General features: G+C 43.6%; 1 protein-coding gene across 1 annotated transcript in view; it reads right to left on the reverse strand.

Moving 5' to 3' along the window:
- Positions 1–20272, reverse strand: part of TUT7 (terminal uridylyl transferase 7) — a 108375-nt gene that overhangs the window by 49235 nt on the left and 38868 nt on the right. The window contains exons 9-16 of the mRNA XM_056566469.1: positions 15839–15965; positions 14715–14834; positions 13515–13649; positions 12978–13158; positions 11463–12505; positions 868–1018; positions 323–409; positions 47–119 (exon numbers count right to left, since the gene is read on the reverse strand). Of these exons, the coding sequence (XP_056422444.1) occupies positions 47–119; positions 323–409; positions 868–1018; positions 11463–12505; positions 12978–13158; positions 13515–13649; positions 14715–14834; positions 15839–15965 (1917 nt within the window). The remainder of the gene's footprint in view (positions 1–46; positions 120–322; positions 410–867; positions 1019–11462; positions 12506–12977; positions 13159–13514; positions 13650–14714; positions 14835–15838; positions 15966–20272) is intronic.

Genomic DNA, 20272 nt, shown 5'->3' on the forward strand with positions numbered 1-20272 from the left:
GGGCTCTCTTAAATCGTTTTGCCAGGCTCCCGCCACAATGTTGTACACTGGCACTTGTTTATATACAGCCTTTATATGACTAGACAATGAACATGCAATAGGATATACGATCTCTGGTTCTATTACACAGTGCAATATCTGCCAGTTCAATGGATAATCATTCGTGTAACAGAGCCCTTATAACAGAGCCCTTAGTAACTGCAAATATTGTTACTCAAAGCAACGTACTGGGAAAGATCATCAAGTCACGGTAGGGGGGAAAAAAAAAAAAATGTACGCTCATCTATATGACCAAGTAGGATATATATAAAGTTATATTTACCCTTAAAGTCTCGTCTAATAAAGTCCTCCAGATCACGCCTTATAAGCTCCCGAGCCTTATCTTCTAGAGAAGTGGGGCGAAAATCCTCTGTATAAGACAGACCAGTGAACAACAAGGTAAGATTCTTATGTATTACAAATATTCCTGAATTAAGCTTTTTTTTTACTTTTGAAGCTTAAAGTCGCACCAATATACTCCAAATAAGTTTATTCTGATGTCTCATTGTATGCATCTGCTGGATTGCATTATGGAAAATAGATTGGAAGCTCCAACAATCATTTTAGTCTGATGCAGTAGAGAAACCCTCCAGATTTCACTGCATCAATGCTTAAAATCCTGTAACCAGTCTAACCTGCTCAGATAGGATCAGAGAACAATTGGTGGTTGGCCTGAAGCAGGCACCCAGCAGAATTCTAAGGCAGGCTATGTAAATTAATCAGTGGATACATTGCTAGATGTGAACATGTTCTACAGATGTGATTCATGATAGTCTACAAAGTGGCAGAACATGCCAACCACCCTTCCAGTTTACTCAGAATACATACCGTAACACTGGATACAAACTTGATCCAAGAGCTGTTGGAACTTAGCATTAAGTGGTGGCAAAGGTTCTAGTTCAATTTTTTTAAAGTCTTCTGGACAGTCCTTCTTTAGATGGCCTTCTTTTTTGCACAAGCTACATACAACAGTAGGAAGCTGAAGTGAATACAAAGAAAACATTTTAAAATGGGCACTGTCTGAATCAAAAACATTTTATACGATTTACATCTTGGCAAAATCTTAAATGGGCACTGTCAGATACAAAAACTTTTGATATGTTGTAAAGTAGACAAAACTAATAGGTTTGTAGTTTTGATAATGCTAGGGAAGATGTGAGCAGACAGCATACTGAGGGAGGGGGCGGAGACCTGCAGTGAGGCCACGCCCCCTCCCTTTGACAGTAATTCGGACTAGTGAGCTAAATTAAAAGTGTAATAAAAATATAAATAAAAGGTGCTAGACACAAAAATTAGATGTACATGGTCAGGGTTAGGTACTGAGTGACATTTAAAAAAGAAAAAGTTTTTGGTTGGATCTGACGGGTACACTTTAACCTTTCTAATATACTTCATAAACCATTTCTATTTACTTTAAGTTATGGCTTATAAAAATTAGACCACTAAGAGTTCCAGTACCATTCAGAATATTATCTGGTCTGGCTGCAACATCATCTTTGTCCCAGCTGAAGCACAGCCTGGGACAAAGTCCAGGAAGTGGGACTTTCAGTCTAGCACTCAATTGTGCTCACTCCTGTCCTATCTGACTGGAACTGACAGTACCCACTAAATACATTTCAGATTTCTGCAGTCTTTGAGGCTAGTGTAAGAAGTGCATCAAGCTGAAAATAGACATGAAAGTATTTCCTCAAACCCTTGCCATTGCTGACCGTTATTGTTAAAATGATGCCATGAGTAGCTGTATGTGGTAATAACGCTATAATGCATGCATAACATCTAGTGGATGTGAATATATTTCGTGAAGCCAATTGAGGTTTTCATTGGTACCATTGGTAAAATGTGACCTTACACTTTTTTTCTTTAAATTGGGTAATTAAAAGAAGAAAAAACACAAAAAACATATGCAGTGTCCTGCACTAACCTAGTGGTTTTGCAGTGCGAGTTACACTGATGACAACGGTCTTTATAGTTTTGTGATCCGTGGCTGTTTCTCAGTTATGGCCCTTTTTCTGTTTATGTAAATGAGCTAGCTTGGTGCACTCAGGGTGTTCCCAAGCCCCAAGTGCAACTTGACATCTGGCCTCTCTCATTGCAAACAATCCTTCTGAATATGGATATCCCTTAGCCTGTGGTGACATTTCTCCCATGAAAGAAGACAAGTAGATATTTTTATGCTTACTGTAAAATCTCGGAGGATCCATTGGGGGACACAGACAGGTATATCTTGCTGCCACTAACAGGCGGACACTAGGCAAAACTAAAAGAAAGTCAGCCCCTCTTGGCAGGATGTACCCCGCCTACTGACTATGAGCTAATCAGTTTAGTCCCAAAGCAGTAGTAGAGGATCGACAGAGAAGGAAGAAGAAAAAATAAATAAATAAATAAAATAAAATAAAAAAAAACAGCAACTGCCCGAGGGAAACCACAGACAAAAATAACCGAACTACCCTCCAGACAAAAAACAAAAAAACAAAAACAAAACCAGAGTAAACCAGAACAAAAAGGAGTGGGTGCTGTGTTCCCCATTGGTCAGCTCCATTGGGAGGACACAGTCAGTGGGACGTACAAATAGCAGTCTCTGGGGTGGGAGAGAACCCCAAAGCAAAATCAGGTGGAAGGCTGAGCAACAGCCGCCTGCAACACCTTGCGATCCAAGTCGACATCAGGAGACGCAGAAGTGTGCACCTGGTAGCGGAGAGTCCAGGAGGCCCCAACGGAATGAGCTGTGACCCAAAAAGGCAGAGTCTTCCGTCTGCAGCGGAAGGCTTTGATATGGCAGAATGGAACCACCGTGAAATGGTCGCCTTCGAAGCTGGAAGTCCTTTACGACAACCCTCCGGAAGCACAAAGGAGTCACACTGACGAAAAAGATGAAGTGACCAATGGTAGATCCGAACAGCCCGAACCACGTCAAGACAATGAAGCAAGCGCTCCTTAGGATGAGAGGGAGCTGAGCAATAAGATGGAGGACGATATCCTCATTAAGGTGAAAAGAAGAGACCTTAGGTAAAAAGGTGGGGGTTGGTCGAAAAACCACCTTGTCCTGATGCAGAACCAGATGGGGGAACAGCAGCTTCAAAATGGAGCACCCTGTAATGCACAGAGAAACAAGTTGAGATCCCACGGTGGAGTGGGGGGGGGGATCTGAATGGTGGAGCTGCATAAGCTACACCCTGCAAAAAAGGTGCGGATGTAAGGGTCAGACACTAGGGAGCGCTGAAAGAATAGAGCACGCCGACACATGATCCTTAAGAGAACTGAGTAACCCTTATTTTATATTGCATTCCTCCATTTCATGTTTGTAACAAATGTTTATTTTTGCTTTTTGTATTTCAACAAAAAAATTAAAAATAAAAAATAAAAATAAAAAAAAAGAAGAACTGAGGGCCAAACATTGCTCCAGGCCAGACTGTAAAAAGGAAATGACGCGTGTGACGGATCCATCTGCTGGTTAACCTCCTGGCCCCAATTAGAACGTTGTGGTTAACCGCAGACACCTCTCCATTCCATTCGTACGGGTGGTCGTCATTCGCCGACCACAAGGCGGCGGCCGTTTTTGGGACCCGAGGAAAAATCAGCAGTGTTCGGTACAAACCCTATGGAACTAAAAACTGACCCTTTATCTACCAAACACCGCTGGAAGCTGCCGCCCGCCTTCTATTTCGTCATTTATATGTTTCAATGTGTTCAATGTTGTTGTGTTCTGGGATGGAGATTGTCTCTGTCCTGGGAGATAATTGGATTTCTTCCCAGTTGTCTGGGGGATAGAGAGGAGGGAGGGTATGGGTAAAGTGGGAAGTGCTTATGTTGAAGCCACTGCGATTGGCTACTGTCCACTATGTTTTACAGTCTTCCATCAGGTCCCCTGGTGGAGACTTGCATAAATACCGGGCAGGTAGCCCCATTAAATTCATTCCTGTTTGACCCTCAAGACGCAGCTGGTCTCGTTTGTGAGGGGGGGGGGGGGGGAAATTACTATTGGGACAGCGCTTTCCTTATTTCTAGCGATGGAAGGAGTTCGACTGATTTGCTGATCGGGAGCGGCCGCGTTCGTATCCTCCGGTCGGGAGTTGGACGGTCGGCTGGACCCAACCTGCGTTCCTGGAGAAGGGGATCATTCAAAGCGGCGGCTTCCTCTACCTGTCAGGGAGTGTTGTAACAACGCGGAAGAGAAAAAAAAAACGACTGGTGGGAGACAGATTGAGACTCACACCATCAGAAATACATCTTTGCAAAGGAAAGCTTACGAGCCCAGATCATTGTCTGGATCACCTGGGGAGAAAAACCCCTGGCATTTAGAACCACGGTTTAAACCACCATACCAAAAAAGCAGCGACTGTAAATTGGGGTGGCAAAGGGGACCTTAAGAGAGCAGGTCGGGACGAACTGGGACACAGTGGTAAGTCGGCTATGAGCCGAATGACGTCGGCGTACCACGTGCGTTTGGGCCAATCAGGAGACACGAGAATGGCAGAGACGCTCTCTGCTTTGAGCTTCCTCAGGACCCTGGGAAGGAGAAGAAGAGGGGGGGGGGGGGGGGGGGAAAGAACGACGTGTGACCAGGGGATCACAAAAGCGTCAACAGCCAGAGCATCGCAGGACTTTGCGACGAAGTGAGGAACTTTTCGGTTGTCACGTGATGCAAAGATCCACATGCAGGGTCCCCCAGTGATTGCAAATTTCCGCAAACACCTCCGGATGATTGACCACTCGCCGGGGTCAATCGAAGAGCAGCTGAGGAAGTCCGCCTCCCAATTATCCACCCCCGGGATGTGTATCGCCGAGAGATGGGAGGGAACTCTGTGTTCCGCCCAGAGCAGAATCCTGAAGACTTCGACAATTGCCAAGGGGCTGCGATTGACATACGCCACATCTGTGGCGTTGTCTGACTGGACAGGAATAGGATGGTTCTGAATAATCCTCTGCCAATGGAGGAAGCAAAAGGAAAAATGACCTGGAGTTCCAGAATTTTGATGGAGAGGAGAGCTTCCTGAGAGGACCAACGGCCCTGGATGTCCGATCCCGGAAGGGTGGATGAGGAGTGTTTAAACTAGGGACTGAGGGGGAGGGAACCTACAACATAGAGGGGGAGGATAGTGTAGATAGAGAGGTGGGACTTCGTAATATACGACGATAGCTGGACTGGGCGGTCAACATACAGGGATATAGTCTATTCAGGAAGGATCGGACAAAACGGAAAGGGGGAGGAGTTTGTCTTTATGTGAAATCGAGTCTGAAGGCCGCACTACGGGAGGATATATGGGAGGGAAACAATGTGGAGCCATTATGGGTAGAAATATATGGCAATAAAAATAAAACAATTCTGGTAGGAGTTTGTTATAAGCCACCAAACATAATGAAAAAGGCAGAAGATCAATTACTGTAGCAAATAAACAAGGCAACAAATTAAAATGAGGTGATAATGGGGGACTTTATCCTGATATAAAACTGGGAGCCTGAGACCTGTGAATCTCAAAGGAAACAGGTTTCTGACTATAGCTAAAAGACAATTACCGTATTTATCGGCGTATAACACGCACTTTTTAGGCTAAAATTTTTAGCCTAAAGTCTGTGTGCGTGTTATACGCCGATACACCCCCAGGAAAGGCAGGGGGAGAGAGGCAGTCGCTGCCCGCTTCTCTCCCCCTGCCTTTCCTGGGGTCTAGAGCGCTGCTGTCGGCCCTTCTCACCCCCTGGTTATCGGCGCCGCTGCCCGTTCTGTCCCCCTGACTATCGGTGCCGGCGCCGATAGCCAGGGGGAGAGAAGCGGCGCCGACAGCCAGGGGGAGAGAAGGGGCAGCGGCACCCATTGCCGGCGCCGCTGCCCCCCCCCATCCCCGGTGGCATAATTACCTGAGTCGGGTCCGCGCTGCTCCAGGCCTCTGGCGTGCGTCCCCAGTGTCGTTGCTATGCGATAACCAGGGGGTGAGAAGGGCCGACAGCAGCGCTCTAGACCCCAGGAAAGGCAGGGGGGAGAGAAGCGGGCAGCGACGGCCTCTCTCCCCTGCCTTTCTTGGGGGTATATCGGGGTATACACGCGCACACACGCACCCTCATTTTACCATGGATATTTGGGTAAAAAACTTTTTTAACCCAAATATCCTTGGTAAAATGAGGGTGCGTGTTATAGGCCGGTGCGTGGTATACCCCGATAAATACGGTATCTGTCCCAAATGGTGCAGGGCCCAACCAGAGGCAGCGCCCTACTAGACTTAATATTAACCAACAGACCTGATCAAGTAACTGATGTGCAAGTAGAAGGACATCTAGGAAACAGTGATCATAATATAATACATTATAACTTGTTCTTCCATAAGGGAATCTCCCGAGGGGCCACAAAAACAATGAACTTTAGGAAAGCAAAGTTCGATCAACTCAGAGAAGCCCTTAATATAAAATGGGATAATGTCCTCAAAAATATGAATACTGACACTAAATGGGAGACTTAATATCTTAAATTCTCACTGTAAGATGTATATACCCTATGGGAATAAAAGGGTCAGAAATAAAAGAAAACCAATATGGATGAATAAAAATGTTAAGGAAGGGGGGAGGGGGGGGGGGCAATAAATGAAAAAATTAAAGCATTTAAACTATTAAAAACATGATGGCAATGAAGAAGCATTAAAAAGCTATAGAGAAAGTTAAAATATGTAAAATACAGATAAAAGCCGCAAAAATAGAGATAGAAATACTACATTGCCAAAGAGTAAAACTAACCCCAAAATGTTCTTTATATAATTAGCAAAAAGGTCAAAAATGAAAGTGTAGGCCCTTTAAAAAAAAAAAAAAAAAAAAAAAAAAAAAAACGATGAGGAAGAAATTATAGACGGGGGTGAGGAAAAAGCAAATATCCTAAAACAAATTCTTCTCCACTGTATTCACTGAGGAAAATGAAATGCCACGTGAAATACAGTGTGATAAGGTAAACCAGTAAACCACCTGTCTAACCCAGGAAGAAGTACAGCGACGCCTACAAAAAAAAAATCAAAATAGACAAATTACCAGGCCCAGATGGCATTCACCCCAAGTTCTAGAGGAATTAAATATTGTAATAGACAGACAGACCTATTTTTAATATTCAGGGACTCTATAGTAAAAGGGAATGTTCCCCAGGACTGGCACATGGCAAATGTGGTGCCAATGTTTAAAAAGGGGACAAAAGGTGACCCTGGGAATTACAGACCTGTTCGTTTAACCTCCGTTGTACGCAAGTTGTATGAGGGTTTTCTAAGATGCTATTTTGGAGTATATTGATAAAAATAAAATTTATGACACCATACCCGCATGGCTTTATGAGGGATCGGTCCTGTCAACCTAACCTGATCAGCTTTTATGAGGAAGTGAGCGCCAGTCTGGACCAGGGGGAATCGCTGGATGTCGTATATCAGGATTTTTCCAAAGCATTTGATACGGTGCCACATAAAAGATTGGTGCATAAAATGAGAAGGATGGGAATGGGGGAGAATGTGTAACTGGCTCAGCGATAGGAAAAAGAGGGTGGTTATTAATGGTACTTATTCTGATTGGGTGACTGTTACTAGTGAGGTACCACAGGGGTCAGTATTGGGTCCTGTCCTATTTAATATATTTATTATGACCTTGTAAAGGGGTTGAATAGTAAAGTAGCAATCTTTGCAGATACTAAACTCTGTAAAGCTGTAAACACTATAGAGGACAGTGCACTGTTACAAATGGATCTGGATAGGTTGGAAGTTTGGGCTGAGAAGTGGCAGATGAGGTTAAACACTGATAAATGTAAGGTAATTCACATGGTGAGGAAAAATCCAGGATGGGTTTATATATTAAATGGGAGAACACTTGACGACTGACAAAGGACTTAGGGGTCTTACTTAATAGTAAACTTAGCTGTAGTGACCAGTGTAGGGCAACTGCTGCCAAAGCAAATAAAATCATTGGGTGCATCAATAGGGGCATATATGCCACACATAGAATACGGTGTACAGTACTGGGCACCAGTGTACAAGAAAGATATATTGGAGCTGGAGAGGGTTCAAAGATGGGCAACCAGAGTAATACGGGGAATGGGAGAACTACAGTACCCAGAAAGATTATCAGAATTGGGGTTATTTAGCTTAGAAAAAAAGAAGGCTTAGGGGAGACCTAATAACTATGTATAAATATATCAGGGGGCAGAGTTCAAAAGGGGTCTGGATGCATTTTTGGAGAACAACAACATTGATGGTTATGTATACTAGATATTTAGGGACAGCATGTTGATCCAGAGATTTATTCTGACTGCAATATTTTGAGTCAGGAAGGAATTTTTACCTCTAGTATGAGGGTTTTTTGCCTTCCCCTGGATCAACTCAGAGGGACTCATTAGGGATATAGGTTGAAAAGATGGAATTTTTTCAACCTTATGAACTATGTTACTATGATGGCAATCACCGCTGACCTGGTGAAAACCCTTAGGGCCATGGCCAGACCGAAGGGAAGAGCAACAAACTGAAAATGGCCCTCCGCGACGGCAGAAGGAGATACCGCTAATGAGTCGGAAAAATCAGGATGTGAAGATACGCATCCCGGATATCCACAGAGGAAAGATACTCTCCCTGATCCATGGACGCCACCACAGTACAAAGAGTCAATGCGGAATGGATGCAGGAGTAAGTGGAGGTTGAGGAGTTTCAGATCCAGGATAGGGCAAACAGATCCCCTTCTTGGGGACGACAAAAAGATTTGAGTAGAATCCCGAAAAACGCTCCTCGGGAGGAACGGGAACGATTACTCCCTGAGCAAGAAGGGCCTGTAGTGCGACCCGAAAGGCCGCCGCCAAAGAAGGAGAACAAGGAGGGTGGGATTGAAAAAAGCGATCCCGGGGAAAAGAAGCAAACAATCCGATAGTCATCGGAAACAGTCTCGGACACAGGAATCCTGTATCTGAGATAACCAACTGTCCCGGAATAGAGTGCCGGCTTGGCTGAATGACCCGAGGCAAAGGACTGAAAGGAAGATTACTTCTGGCAGGAATCTGTATGGTGGGATCTGTTCAGCGGCAGAAAGAAACTCTTAACCCCAGTAGCTTCGGAGATAATTTCATCCAGGAATTTTCCGAAGAGCCGGTGCATTGCCGTAGAATGAGATTTGCCATAGAATGAGATGGTCCGCCTCCATCACATCCTATTGGCTCTCTCTTGTCACGTGACATATTTAAATGTCACACATCGATGCGCACAGTAGTGTCAGTTTGGCTATCACAGGGAGAGGATCTCCTCACCCTGTGATAGCTGAAGCTGTACGGAGCTCTCATGGCCTCTGTGGCCCGACAGAAGTTCACACATGTACGCAGCTCATACGGCTGGCTCATATACATTTACTGTTGATCCACAGCGCTATTGGGATCCCGATGCCCGATGGCGCTGTCATCAGTGTGCGTCCCACGCCTGCAGCTCTACTCCCCGTCCCCCGCAGCTCTACTCCCGTCCTCCGCCCCCCGCAGCTCTACTCCCCGTCCCGTTAACGCTCAGGGAGCGGGGAACAGAAAGTAGAGCATCGGGCGCAGGTAAAGTTATATGCGCAGTACTACTTTACCTGCGCCCGATGCTCTACTTTCTGTTCCCCGCTCCCTGAGCGTTAACGGGACGGGGAGTACAGCTGCGGGCGTGGGGCGCTCGCGGGGACGCACACTGATGACAGTGCCATCGGGCGTAGGAATCCCCATAGCGCTGTGGATCGCTCCCTGAGCGTTAACAGGGGACGGGGAGTAGAGCTGCGGGGGACGGGGAGTAGAGCTGCGGGCGTGGGGCGCTCGCGGGGACGCACACCGATGACAGCGCCATCGGGCATAGGGATCCCGATAGCGCTGTGGATCAACAGTACATGTAATAATAGAGTAAGTGTATATGAGGCAGCCGTATGAGCTGCGTACATGTGTGAACTTCTGTCGGGCCACAGAGGCCATGAGAGCTCAGTGCAGCTTCAGCAATCACAGGGAGAGGAGATCCTCTCCCTGTGATAGCCAAACTGACACTACTGTGCGCATCGATGCGTGATGTTTAAATATGTCACGTGACAAGAGTGAGCCAATAGGATGTGATGGAGGCGGACCATCTCATTCTATGGCAAATCTCATTCTATGGCAATGCACCGGGTCCCGGAGAATGGAAGTTCCGTGAGAGACTTCTTTGAAGCGGCATCGGCATCCCAAGCTTTCAGCCACATGGAGTGACGAAGAGACCAAAATTACCTGTAGCAAAAGCTGTACAGCAGGTGGACTCCAAGGAAGCAGAGCACCGGTAATCTCCAGCATTGGACAGTTGAAGTGCAAGATCCGCCAAATCTTCCGAAGGGGCACCAGACAAAACGCCCTGACAGAGCTGGGAAGCCCAAACAGATATGGCTCAGTGCAGTAAGAAGAACCTTGTACATAAAATTAATAAAGGCAGGGAGGGTGGGTGAGGGAGGGAGGTGGCATGTAACCTGCACCACACCCCAGCCTCTGTTACTCAAGCAGAATCTGTCAGCTCTAGATCATGCTCAATATTTTTTTAATGGCCTTCAGTCAAAAAGCTGAACGAAAAAGTTCAACAAAAAAAGTTGTGTGTAAAACCTCACTGGTTATTCAGGATTCAAAATATAAAAGAAAAATAAATCTTGGAATTATTCTCTTTAATAGAATGGAGCAGAAATATAAAGACAGCTATAATTTCTCTAATACTGGATAATTCCGTTAAAAACTGCAGGTGTGTTTCCAAACAGTTTAGGGTGTGTTTTTATATAGTCCCCCCCCCCCAATCCCCATCTGGCTTTGGATTCAAATAAAAAATTAAGTTAAGTAAGTGTAATTTCAGCCTTAAAAGGGGTGCTCTGGAAGAAAAAAAAAAATGTTTTCAAATCAACTGGTGCCAGAAAGTTAAAACAGATGTGTAAATTACTTCTATTTAATAATCCTAAGCCTCCCAGTACTTAGTAGCTGTATGCCCCAGAGGAAGTTGTGTAGTTCTTTCCAGTTTGACCACAATGCTCTCTACTGCCATCTCTGTCAGTGTTAAGAACTGTCTGAAACAGGAGAGGTTTGCAATATTGATTTGCTCCTGCTCTGGATAGTTCCTGACACAGGCAGAGGTGGCAGCAGAGAGCACTGTGGTCAGACCGAAAAGCAGCTTTTAAGTACAGGAAAGCACAAGTATCAGAGCACTCCTCTAACAAGTGTTAACACCCCGAGCAAAGCCATTGTTCCCAAGAAAAACCAGAAGTTTAAATGGGTACTCTGGCAGAGCAAACCTGTCAATTAATTTTAGCAATGGGTGGGAGTGTCAGCACCTGGACCCCAACTGATCAAAACTCCTGATACTTCGAAATGCCATGTACGAAACTAACCAAATGAAAAGGATATGGGAGACTGCTACATACAATTCCGTAAATATAAATAGAATCTGGAATAAAGTTTTGAAGCCTACCTTGCCTTTTGTAAATGTTGGTTTGTAAAATTCATAAAACATACAAATCTCTTCATTGACAGAGCTTTCGGTAACTGGTAGGAGTTTTTTGGCTTGTGTTTTTGAGAGCACAGTGTCAGAAAGTCCTTCAGTGCAGTTTTCATGGACTTTTGAACTTCTAGCAGACACTTGTCCAGTTTGGTCATCTTCAGACAATTCAACCACTGAGCCGGTGTAAGTGTTCTCTAGCTCATCATCATCATCCTCCATGAGATCTAAATTCTCCCTTTGATTCAATACCAAACTAGCCTCATCATCTTCCTCCTCCTCTTCATCTGAAATAGTTACAGGTGCCAGTCCAAAATCATGGGCAGTTTCCTCTAGTTCATCTGTACCCTCTGTGCTCTCCTCTTCTACATCTCCCTTATCGACATAGAGGTCTCTGCTCTCTAAGCAAACACCTCCCTCAAAGTCAGACAGACTGTCTGTTTCTTCATTGCCTGCCATAGCTGCCTCTCCACTTTCACTATCTTCCTCATAGCTTTGATCAATCATGTAATCACTTTGCTCCTCATTTCCTATTAAAGGGTGGTCATCTTCATCAGAATCTTCTTCATGAGGACTTTCTGGTTCTTCAGAGCCCTGGAAAAAATCTTCTGGGTCATCTAAAATAATCTCCTCTGTTATGCAGTCAGCATCTTCAATATTAACATCTGGGTATGTTGTATTATAGACTAGCTTTTTCTTTGCTGTACTATCCATCTCATTAGGAACCTGACTGTGAGTAGGCTGGGAAATTACAAGAGAAGCCAAACCATCATGACTGTCTAAGAATTCTTCCAACTTGTTTATGCTCTCAGAATTTGGACACGTTAAAGGATTTTGTGCACCTTTTTTGTTAGTATTTGGAGCAGAAATGGTGGACTTTTGAGTGCTGGATTTTCCAGACTTGGTTTGGGGCATGGCAAAATATTTGTAGGTTGCCTTTAAACAGTGGAGAAGGAAGTCATACACTAACTGACTGTTCATTGATCTTGCAACATTCCTCTTTACAGAGTAAGGATCTATATTTAAAGATGAACATTGTTAGTTTGTGAATTTATTAAACACAATTTGTTTACAGACAAGCATGTTACTTAAACCCCATAACTCCTCTTTAGGCAAGATTTATACAGGAGCTTAACAGCCACAAGTCCCAGCCAGACCACGTTTCTGTTGACCCAAAGCGACACTTTGGTTTGGGTCATCAGACCAGTGGTCAAGCTGGGACTTTAGGTCGTAATATACCCATGTAAATCCAGCCTCAGGAACATATGGGCCACTACGAGTAGACTCTGCTGGCCTTGCCACTCTCTCACTCACCTTAGTTAGATAGGCTATTTACATGATGTTTTATTGCTGGTGTACATTTACAGAATACACTTATTAAGCAAACTAGGTTACACATTTAGGTACTGATGGTCACATTGGGAAATGTTAAATATGTATTGATTTTTACCAAATACTAAAAATATTTTTACCAAAAGATAATATTACCTTCTACAGCAATTCGTTTCTTAGGCCAGTCCTTCAATTCCCTAGAAAGCTTCTCTTTAACACGAACATTGACAACAAGGTCAGCCATGTTGAATTCCAGTGCATAAAATCTAAGCAGATCTACCCAAAGCTGACCAAGAGGCGCAGAACACTGTTTTTCTGAGTCAAAGAAGAGTGGCACCTGGAATAGAATACACAATTGTATTATTGAAACCAAATGTAGTGTTTCTCCTAAGGACTATGTGGGTGATTTACTGGAAGACTGGCATTTCATATGCACCAGGTACGATTTTGCCTCCAGGTGCACATTTGGCTGCACGTAGGGCAAGTCAGACCTGGCATAGATTTTAGTTAAAACTTATGCCTGTGTGCAGGTGCAAGTTTTAGTAAAGTGAAGGGTATGCAAAGCAGGCCTCAATTTAAATTGGTATTTTATATTACAGTCAATCAATTAAACTTCATTTAGTGATTGACGGCATCCAGCTCCATCTGTGTTCAATGAGGCAGACTTTCACACTGAATTAGTGCATTTTTTACCTTTCCTTTAGAAGTGCATTCTTCATTATTTTGATTGTCGCTGTTTGCTGCAGCACTGTATTCCCAAAACACATATTTGCTGTTGGGTTCTTTCAGTCTGAATTGACTCAATTTAGAAATTGTAAACTCATCAATCTTAAAGAAAAAAAAAAATAATAATTTTACATAACTTATATTGCTCAGCTTTTATTCCTTTATCCCTTACAATTTTTCAGATGCTATTTTGTCACAAATATATCAAATTCCGAACAAACTCATAAGTTCCACTATTCATTTAATTAGTATAAGTATTGGTGAACATTTGCCAATAGTGTTGTAACAGCAATAGTATTCTCAAAAGATATAATTGAAAGAATTACCAATTTGGCACAACACTGTCTCAAAAGGTAAGCATCTGATTCTGGGGGTCTGACCCCTGGAACCCCCACCAATTACAACAGTGGACTCTTGTACCTTGAGTGAATAGAGTGGCAGCACCCATGCTTGGCAGCTGCTCCATTTACTTTATATGGTACTGCTGAAGACCAGTAAGCACAGTGCTTGGCTATCTTCGAAGTTCCATAGTGAATAAAAGGAGTGGAAGTTGAGCATGCCCGCTGCCACGCTACTTATTCTTCAAGGGGGCAAAAGGACAGTTCTTGTGATTGGCGCTCATTACCCATCTGGCATCATTAAGGCACATGTGCTGCCACTCCATTGACTTGCAGGATAAGAGACTTCATGATCAGTGGGGGTCCCATTGATTGGATCCCTGCTGAACAGATGCATATGTGGATAAATGAGGAGTTTTAAGATGTAAAAAGGTTTGTTTGTACAAATTTTTTTTTTTTTGTCGGAACACTCCTTTAAAAATGGGTGGGTGGGTGGCGATCCACCCCACTAGGGATGGTTAAAAGGTTTCTTAATTTAATAGCTGGCCGTGGCGATCACTGCATGCCAGGCAATTAGCAGCGGCTCCCAGGTGCTGAAATCAGCTGGAGGCCGCCAGGTATGGAGAGGGCTCGAGTCAGGAGCCCGCTCCATACACCCAGAGCACTGCTGTTGTCTGGCCGGCTCTACTAGCACAAAGCAGGGCTAAAGGTCAGCAGAATTTAGCTGCCCAGCACGTGGAACTTCATGTCCCGGGCATCGGGAGATAGGAATTCCACATGCCTGTCCATCTTTTCTTACAAAAACATAACTAATGATACAAGAACATACCCAGGATCCTAGGTATACAGGAAGAACTGGCTCCTTTCTCTGCTGAAGGAAGAAAACCACCATGAGTGCAGCCACATAAGGTGGTAGGCCACCTTCTTCAGGCTTATCAATGCCACATAGCTGTAAAAAAAAAACAAAAAAAAAAAACAAAAAAAAAAAACACATTATAATATAATTACACAAAATAACTAATAATGATTTAGCACATCTAAAAATAAAACCGGACCTCTACTTTCAAATAAAGCTTGGTTCACCAGATCCATTACACAGACATCAATGTCACCTGGCCACCCCACTGACAATGGGTTTCTATTTTGCCATAAAAAAAAATTTAAATTGGCAACAGTGCTATTTTTCCCCCATCAAATGGAATTTGATGAAAATTCAAGCAAAGTCTTAGAAACCTCGCATTCTTCAATAAATGTAGCCAACATTGAAATTTTGTTCCTTGCCCTGCTACTGAGCCCTGTCCATCCCCAGGGACCCTGTACTTGCAGCTCCTTGGAGAGGGCAGCTGCTGGCTGGAGCTGCATGAGAAGCCAAACTATTACTTTTTCCAGCTGGAGACAGCTGATCCTGGAACAAGGAAGGAAAGACTATTTTTTACTCATTCCCTGCACGAACACCCAAATGTTTTGCCCAGACAATCCTTGATAGTTTCTGTTAAAAGGGAACTTCAGCAAATTAAAATTACCTTTATATAGCTGCACATGATAGTTACGCAACTTCTCTCCTATAGAGATATAAGGAGGGGGCGTGGTTTTCCCCCGCTTAGGGGGCGGGGTCATAACACGCCAGTCTGTGGGAGAGCTGGGGCTCCGTACAGACATGGACTTGTCCTTTAAGCCTGTGCTACAATGCAGCCACAATCTGCTCTATAATAAGATAGGGGTGGATTTTAGACTCTTTCAAACAGCATTAGTTTAGTTACACTTTTTTCACAACCAATTTCTTCTTTATTAAAGTATACAAAATAAAATATTGCTAATAGCCTGTAACCAAGACAGTTTAGTCAGATTATGTAGTCAAAGGGTACTCCTTAAATCACTCTACAATTCTGTTAATAAATTAATGCATGTTTTTAAAAAATAAACGTAAAAAGTAGAAATATATCAATGATTTACCTTTGCCCAATATCGTAAAGCCACAACCAGTGGAACAAGTCTTGGTTCTTGTTTACCCAAGGCGGCCAAAAGGTTGGTTGTAAGACAAGCATTATCATTGCCAGCACTCACTCTACATATAAGGTCACTATTCAGGCGAAGAAAAGAATAGATTTTACATTAGTCTTTAATAGCTTTAAAGCTAAAATCAACTCTATACATATAGATTAGTGTACAAAAGTACCCTAAATCACCTGTCTTCATTGGTTAACTCAGATACTCAACTCCCTATCCACCGTTCCGTGCATGAGGAGAGCTGGGGTGTCAGGCAGAAGATCGGGGGGGCGGGGTGATCACAGTGGCCAGGCACCCGGGCTCTCCTCATGCTTCTCTATGGGAGAGCCAGAGATACACGAGTGCTGCATTTCAGTCTCTCCCACAGAGATGCATGGAGGCTGCATGTCAGCCACCACTCTGTATGGTGAGCACTCCATACATGAGGAGAGCCAGGTTGCCGGGAGACTGGATGTGTGTGCCATCAGACACCTATCCCCTAGCCTGTGGGTACGGGATAAGTAGTTAAATGGGCACTGTCAGTTACAAGAATTTTTTTACATGTTGTACATTTTGGCATTGACAAAGTGCAGTGAGTGAGGGTGGGCTAGCACTCCTGTCTGATAGGACAGGAGAGAGCACAGAGGAGTGCCATCAGACAAGAGAGAGCACAGAGGAGTGCCATCAGACAAGAGAGCACAGAGGAGTGCTAGCCCGCCCTCACTTACTGGACTTTGTCCATGTCTGTGCTTCAGCTTGGACAAAGCCATGATTTCTATAATATTATATTTCTATAATATTTATATATATATATATATATATATATATATATATATATATATATATATATATATATATATATATATATATATATATATTATATATATATAAAAAAACAAAAAAATTAACATTTTCTTATGAAGTATATTAGAAAGGTTAATATTTTGCCAAGATGTACATCAAAGATTTTGTATCTGACCATGTCCATTTAAGCATGAGCATTTCCCTTCAACTCCCAGCATGCTTGGACATGCCCAGACAGCCATTTGCTGCAGCTAATGGCTTTTGGGAATGCTGGGAGTTGGTTTTGCAACACCTGGAGGGCCACCAGTTTGAGACCCCTGCTTTAAGAGAATAGGAAATATCCCTGTTTTTATATATAATACATGCATAACCCCTTTAAGGACAGGTGATGTAGGGTACCCTCATACACTAATCTATGAGGGTACCCTGTATTAGAAAAACAAAAGCATATTTATTCACTGAACAGCACCACACTTGTCCTCAGGTAGTGTGTGGTATGAAGCTCCGTTCCATTGAAATGAAAAGGAGCCAAGCTGTAATTTCTCGATTGCTCCATTGGGGACACCTTAACCATGAGTATATGTTGACACAAATCCAAAACCAAAACAAAACAAAACGAAAAAAGGAAGGGGTGCGATGGCTGTGTACTAGACGTCACACTTCCTTCCATAGACATGAATGGAGGGGGAGTGGCGTAATGTCACGATCATGGCAACCCAAGGCTTCAGAGTCTGTAATGCCTCAGCATCGGTCAGGAGATTGCTGGGGGTGCCAGCGACAGGACCCCCAGCGATCAGACCCCTTTAAAGCATGTGCCCTCAGAAAAGGACCTTTTGCTTAAATCATTTTTTTAATGTTAAACATTAAGAATGTGCTTACATGTTAGTCAATTCTCTATATCCATATACATTCAAAATCAAAAGAATGTTGCAGAATTTTGTAATACTTTTTTATTGGACAAAGTATTATCAAGAGAAAAGCTTTCATCGTATTAGTCCAGTGATGCGGATGAAAAATTTTAAACTACATACATTATACTAATAGTTAACTCTTTGGTTTTCATTCTGGTCACTAAGTATGTCCATAGGACATTCAGTAAAAGCATATATCTAAATGCGGTTAAAAAGCAGTTCTGGCAAGATGGTGGTCTAAATTAGAGATGAGCGAAGTTCCAGTGATTCGATAAGTCACAAACTTCTCGTCATGAACTTAGTTCAGCTTTCAGGCGCTCCGGTGGGCTGGAAAAAGTGGATACAGTCCTATGCTCATATCTAGTCTCAATGTATAAAAAATAAAGTATTAGTTATTTGTATTTACATTATAGTTCTAAGATCAGTTAAATTATCTAAAATTCTAATAAACTAAATAATTTTTGCCTTCATTTAAAGTGACCAGTAAGTGACTTTTCCAAAAATGTCAAGTGGTACATAGCTGTACTTAGGCCTTACAGTGGTTTAACCCTTTAAGGACTCCGCCCAGTTTGGCCTTAAGGACTCAGATAATTTTATTTTTACGTTTTAGTTTTTCCTCCTCGCCTTCAAAAAATCATAACTCTTATATTTTCATCCACAGACTAGTATGAGGGCTTGTTTTTTGCAGGATCAGTTGTCCGTTGTAATGCCATCACTTTACCATAAAATGTATGGCGCTACCAAAAAAATAATATTTGTGTGGGGAAATTAAAAAGAAAACCGCAATTTAGCAAATTTTGGAAGGTTTGTTTTCACACCGTACAATTTACGGTAAAAATGACAAGTGTTCTTTATTGGGTCAATACGATTAAAATGATACCAATGATAACATACTTTTCTATTACTATTGCGCTTAAAAAAAAAATTTATTTTTAAATCGCAAACTGTTTAACCAAATTAGTATGTTTAAACCCCCCCTATTTTGAAGACCTATAACGTTTTCATTTTTCCGTATAAGCGGCGGTATGAGGGCTCATTTTTTGCGCCGTGATCTGTACTTTTTATTGATACCATATTTGCTTATTTGCACAAATGACAAAAGGAGGGAGGGAGAGACAAACGGGAGGGTGCAGCTGTGCTGTTATTCCGGTGGAGTTAGGTGTATGCACAGTATATAGAACGGTGCTCACCTGGTAATAATGTACGCAGAGTACAACATCTCATGAAGAGTGTCACCCAAATGTGGGTTAGTAGGCTGGGAGCTGCTTGAGGTGATCCCGTGTCCGAGATGATCTCTGACCGGTGGAGTAAGGCTGAAGTGGTCCCGTAGGAGCAGAAAAATCCTCGTGGCGGCACTCCCTCAGTGATGGCTGGCGGTAGCCGATGGAGAAGTATACATCCTCAGCGGACAATAACAGAGGCGGACAGGTAAAATAAAGAAACAAAAAGGTATTTATTTAGATAAAAGAACGGACTACGCGTTGCGAGGGGCAGGACCCCCTCTTCATCAGGTCCGGACTGGACTGGACCTAATGAAGAGGGGGTCCGGCCCCTCGCAACGTGTAGTCCGTTCATTTATCTAAATAAATACCTTTGTTTCTTTATTTTACCTGTCCGCATCGGTTATTGTCTGCTGAGGATGTATACTTCTCCATTGGCTACCGACAGCCATCACTGAGTGAGCACCGCCACAAGGATTTTTCTGCTCCAACGGGACCACTTCAGCCATATTTGCTTATATAAAACTTAATACTTTTTTAATGAATTTTTTGGGAATAAAATGTTATAAAAAAAGCTATTTCTCTATCGGCTCCATTGGGGGGACACAAACCGTGGGTGTATGCTGGTCTCTAGGAGGTGTGACACTATGGTAATTAAAAAGTCGGCTCCTCCCAGAAGGATATACCTGCCTTCAGGCCCTGAGGTAATCCGTTTAAGCTTAGTGTCTGAAGGAGGTGGACATTGTCTGGAATTATCCAGACCAGGTCTTCTGATTTGTTTTCCTAGTATAGGGAAGTGTTCGCTTTTTATTCCTTATTCTTTTCTGTTTTCCAGGTGGGGACTCAGGGACTCCCCATTGCGAGTGAGGGGGCACAGACATTGCGTATATGCGCTTCAGGGGGCATGTAATTTTATGGGGTACTTAACTGCATGTGCGTGCGTGTAGCGCTCTCAGCACCGGCTTACCTCTCTCTCCTCCGCCAGCACCTTGTATGCGGCTGACAGCCGCGGCGCTGGTTCGGGCAGACACTCTTAGCGCCGGCTCATCTTCACTTCTCATGCAGCGCCTAATATGCGGCTGACAGCCGCGGCACTGGTACGGGCCGGGCTTACTTTCACTTTCTCCGGCAGTCTCTGCCGGCGTACAGGCCACCCGCTCTGTTCCCCCGAGCGCATATGCGGCTGACATGTTCGCTCGGGACAAGGAGCGGGCGCCATTACTGCTTCTTCTCGGCAGTTCATAGCTCCGCCCACAGCATGGTAAGAGCTCTTCAGAGGCGCGAATTAGCTTCCAATCAGCACCGTGGGCGCAAATTTCAGTTAGGAGGGGCCTATTAGTTAGTGCCTCTGCTACCCTGTGCAGGGCCTCTGAGAGGGCCCGCTCCTCGTCTCCACACACTTCATGCTCTCACAAGCGTACTAGGGGTGCCTTGTCTGACTCTTCCCTTGGGTCTTTAGATAGACG

This window comes from Hyla sarda, chromosome 1, assembly GCF_029499605.1.
Source record: "Hyla sarda isolate aHylSar1 chromosome 1, aHylSar1.hap1, whole genome shotgun sequence".
Classification (NCBI taxonomy): domain Eukaryota; kingdom Metazoa; phylum Chordata; class Amphibia; order Anura; family Hylidae; genus Hyla; species Hyla sarda.